We start from the raw sequence: 4,565 nt of genomic DNA, 5'->3' as shown, positions 1-4,565 counted from the left end.
TGGTCTGTTAAATGGCAATAAAACAAATGTAGCCAAAACCCTAAAGGTAAGTCTTCAAATGTCTTATTTTGTCCGACCAAAAGGTCAAATAACCCAAAGATATTGAAAGTGCAGTGAAACGTGAAAGAGAGGAGAAGATCACCACATTAGAGAAGCCGGAAACGAGACCAACGCTTTGGCATTTTTGCTCGACGAATAACTTGAGCGACAAATCAGGAAAACGTTCCCGTCAATCCACTGATCGGCTAATTGTGCCCTGAAGCACAATCTCTGTGCTTTACCTGCATTTAGTCGTGGTGTAAAACATAAAAAGACAATGACTGGAGGTCGCAGTAGAAGAACATTAACTCACCAAAAAAAAGGTAAAATATGTTGAGAAAAGGAAGAAATGAAGGAGGGGGCAAGGGCATGCAGAAACTCCCCTGTGACTGCGAGAGAGTGTGTGTGTGTGTGTGTGTGTGTGTGTGTGTGTGTGTGTGTGTGTGTGTGTGTGTGTGTGTGTGTGTGTGTGTGTGCACTGCTCTGACCATGCGATGCACAGATAAAAGGAGAGCGCGATTCAGCACTACCGGCGCCGTTGATGAATGATCCGACTTTTGTTTTAGTGACAGGGAAGAATTTGGAAGGGTCGCGCGACTGCTCCGAATAATGCTGCCCTCGTCTGTTTGTCTGCAACCCAAGCATTAGTAAGCTCATATTGGGGAAACAGTTACCCTTGAAACGGAGCACAGCAAAAACAGTCATCTGGCTAATTCCAACGGGCGAGGGACCGCCGCTCGTCTTTTAGTTCACTTAACGGAAAAACCGAAGCGGTGTCATTACGCATCACGCTCCCATCAAATCCAACTTAGAAGAGGGGAGCCGGGCCGCAGCGAGCAGAATCCTCTCTCAGCGAGGGAAACATCGCTAAGAAGCGACGGCGAGGATCACAACACATCAGTAGGCGCGACTGCTAGATGACTAATGTGATAAGTAATGAGCAAATGAATGAATTGGGGGGGGGGGGGGGGGGGGTCATAAAAGGGGATGAATGAAGGAGTGAATGCGGGAAAGGCAAGGAGAGAAGTGAAGAAGAGGGAGCGCTGCTTCACTTTATTGCCCAGTCTCTTACATCCTGTGCTGATCGATACCGAAGCACTAAAGGAGATGAGCGCGTGGACAGAGAGAGTGTGTGTGTGTGTGTGTGTGTGTGTGTGTGTGTGTGTGTGTGTGTGTGTGTGTGTTCAGATCTATACGCTATAAAGGTAGTACACTTATTTTGGGGGGGTGGAGGGTCCCGCTTACGTTTGTGGGGGGGCTTTAAGTTAGAAAGAGATGAATGCAAGTAGAAGATAGGACATGAGACGAATTCAAACGTGACGCGTAGGATGTGAGGACAGAGAAGTGAAAACAAAGAACAGCAACAAAGCAAACGCATGACTACGGAACATTTAAGGACGGGACGGCGGAGAGGAAAAACAGGGAGGATGTGAGAGCGATGGAGAGAGGGGGTGGGTTGCAATTTATCCCCCCGGTGTGCATGCTTTACGGCTTTCTTAATTCAACTCCTGCTACTATTAATGGAGTTAATGTTGAGATTATATCTATTCTCTGGTGGCGGAGGGGAGGGAGGGGGTTGAAATACCGCTGCCGATTCCCTCGCTCCTTCAAGCCGCCGCCCCGGCACTAAATCAGCCGCCACGCTCGTTACGGCTGAAAACAGGTAAGAGAGCGGCATGCTGGGAGGGGAAATCTCTCTCTCTCTCTCTCTCTCTCTCTCTCTCTCTCTCTCTCTCTCTCTCTCTCTCGGGGAGCGGGAAACGCCTGGTGGAGAGGGGTAAGTGTGGTGTGAAAATGTACCGCTGGTTTTTATTTTCCTCTTCAAATGTGTGATCGATATGATCTCCGTCCTTTAACTCCGAGCTCTTAAATGTTCCTCGGGTGCATTTTCTCGTGGAGCAGCAGTTTTGGATCGTCGTCCGTGTTCCAACAAGGTGCAACACGAATCACAAACGGAGAGGCGTTAAATAGCAACGACTGATGTTTAATTCAAAAGTTACACGTCGTCTGATGCAACAGTTCATTGTTTTACATAGCATGCATACTGTTGCCATTTTGTGCGTGTGTGTATAAAATATAAATGGAGGAAATATTCTCATATAAATCATAAAAAAATGGGATTCTTTTTAAATGCAAGGCCCCGTGAGCGAGCGCAGCGATAAGAGCGGAGAACATATGAGGACAGGGATCAGTGGGTCTGATAGGCCAGAGATGAAGAGCAGCACTCAGTAGTTAAGAGCAGAGAACATGAGCTCATGCTCCACTCAATGGCTTCAAACTGATAGAAGTGGAGGGTCTTTGGAGTTAAACGGATAGATAAGCAGGAGAAAGGAGTGCAGGGGAGGCCGCGTGTGTGTGTGTGTGTGTGTGTGTGTGTGTGTGTGTGTGTGTGTGTGTGTGTGTGTGTGTGTGTCGGGGGGGGGGGGGTAATCCACTATCCCTGGGGACCCGACCTGCCCCCCCCCCCCCTATCTCTTTCCTCACTTCTTACACACTTGGTGATATTTCACAAGATGTCACAGGGCTCAAATTGAAAATCCCTTGATGAATCAATATTTACTGCAGCAGCTAAATGAATAGTAATAAGTCACCAGAGGCAAGAGTCCGGCCGCGGTCCAGGTCCCCCCCCCCCCCCTCTGTCTCACCAAATCTGGATTACACAAATGAGCCAACACACACACACACACACACACACACACACACACACACACACACACACACACACACATATGCAAATGTGCACATAAAATGCTTTTATAATAAGGAGCAATCATCCAAACTTAAGACAACTTCAAGAGTAGGTTCACCTTTTTTAAACTCAACTGTGTGTGTGTGTGTGTGTGTGTGTGTGTGTGTGTGTGTGTGTGTGTGTGTGTGTGTGTGTGCCACAGTCACTTTCCAGGACGAGCTTGTCCTGTTAATTCTCTACACATTAACAGATCATCAAAGCCAAACACAACAACCTGTTCACAAGCAGTAGCAACCACTGCAGGCACAAACGCTCCACAACCCCACTGTAGTGATGAAGCCAATAATGACCTCCTCATAACCATGCATGGACTCCAGACTCCTTTATTTACAGGCTGGTGCTGAAAGTATTTGTCGGCTAATTGAAAGTTGATCACAAATTATATTATTTAATTATATATATATATATATATATATATATATATATATATATATATATGTGTGTGTTTGTTTTCTGGTTCCAATGAGGGGATTTGCTGCGGTTTTCTCTTTAATATCATCGTTAAATGAACTTCTTTGGATTTTTGACTATTTGTCAGACTAAACAAGCAATGACACTTTGCGCTTTTGCATATTATATTTTATAGACTACATAAAAAACAAATAAAGAACCAATAATGACAAATTATCATTAGATGCAGTCCTATTTCAGGTTCTTTATTCACTGTGAAATCGAGAGCCAGCGGTGGATTAAACCTCGGGGGAGAATGACTGAGGACTGGAACAGAGGAGATGAAAGTTAGATAAATGAAGAGAGGGAGGAAAGGGAAAAAAAAGAAAAGAGGAGGAGGGGGATGAGAGTTGTAATGGCGTTAAGAAGCGCCTGCCCTTCCTCCCCACATCTGTCCTGGGTGAGACACTTTCCCTGCTGGTGTAAATTAATGTGGGGAGCACGCTGGTGTAAATGGTTTATTCTCTGGGTTATCTACTGTGTAAAAATGAGCGCCATAAATTCCCGACCTCTTCCACTCATGCTGCACATGACAGTGACATTAAAGACAGGGCGCTGCTCTGCCCTGAGGGATATTAGCCATTGAGACACATTAAACCCAGACCTGCAGGGTGTGTGTGTCTGTGTGTGTCTGTGTGTGTCTGTGTGTGTGTGTGTGTGTGTGTGTGTGTGTGTGTGTGTGTGTGTGTGTGTGTTTGTCTCGGTTAATGTGGATTACCTGGCAGACTGGATCCTCTTGGCTCTCCAAGAGAGGGCGGGGTTGTAGTGGAGGCCGTGTGCCGTGCTGGAGCCCGGGCGGGTCACCATCTTGTAGCGCGTCCTGAACACCCGCGGAGAGGCGGGGCTACGGTGGTGGGAGGAGGAGGAGGAGGAGGAGGAGGAGGAGGAAGAGGCGGGACCTGAGGACAGGAAAGACTGCAGATTAAAATCCGATCACACGCAGAAACAGTGAGGCAGGAGCTGAACGCGCGGTCGGTACGGGAACAAACGCACACAACGCGCCTCATTGTGCGTGCATAACACTGTGCAGACACACACACACACACACACACACACACACACACACACACACACACACACACACACACACACACACACACACACACACACACACACAAGTTTGTCTGAGGACTCTGGCAGGTGTGCTCTTTAATAAGCGTCACGTATAAAAATGAGAGGGAATAACAAAGGCAGAATTTTTATGAGCCTAATAAATCACATCCTCTGTCTCTTCCCTCGCCGCCTTCATCCCTCCTGCCTCCTCCTCCCCTCCTCCTCCTCCTCCTCCTCCTCACTTTAAGTCTCATTCGTTATATCATTTCACAGA

General features: G+C 47.1%; 1 protein-coding gene across 1 annotated transcript in view; it reads right to left on the bottom strand.

Annotated features, from left to right (window-relative positions):
• The window catches only part of LOC137878096 (zinc finger CCCH domain-containing protein 3-like), a gene marked incomplete at its 5' end in the record, with an annotated part of 17,324 nt that extends 13,187 nt beyond the window's left edge, over positions 1–4,137 (bottom strand). The window contains 1 exon segment of the mRNA XM_068718212.1: positions 3,957–4,137. Within this exon segment, the coding sequence (XP_068574313.1) occupies positions 3,957–4,137 (181 nt within the window).
• Positions 4,138–4,565: the final 428 nt, after the last annotated feature.

Source organism: Cebidichthys violaceus, unplaced genomic scaffold (genome assembly GCF_023349555.1).
Source record: "Cebidichthys violaceus isolate CVI_PGR_0920_01 unplaced genomic scaffold, fCebVio1.0.p SCAF_227, whole genome shotgun sequence".
Classification (NCBI taxonomy): Eukaryota; Metazoa; Chordata; class Actinopteri; order Perciformes; family Stichaeidae; genus Cebidichthys; species Cebidichthys violaceus.
The sequence above is the reverse complement of the archived record's forward strand: the minus strand, read 5'-3'. Positions and strand labels throughout refer to the sequence as shown.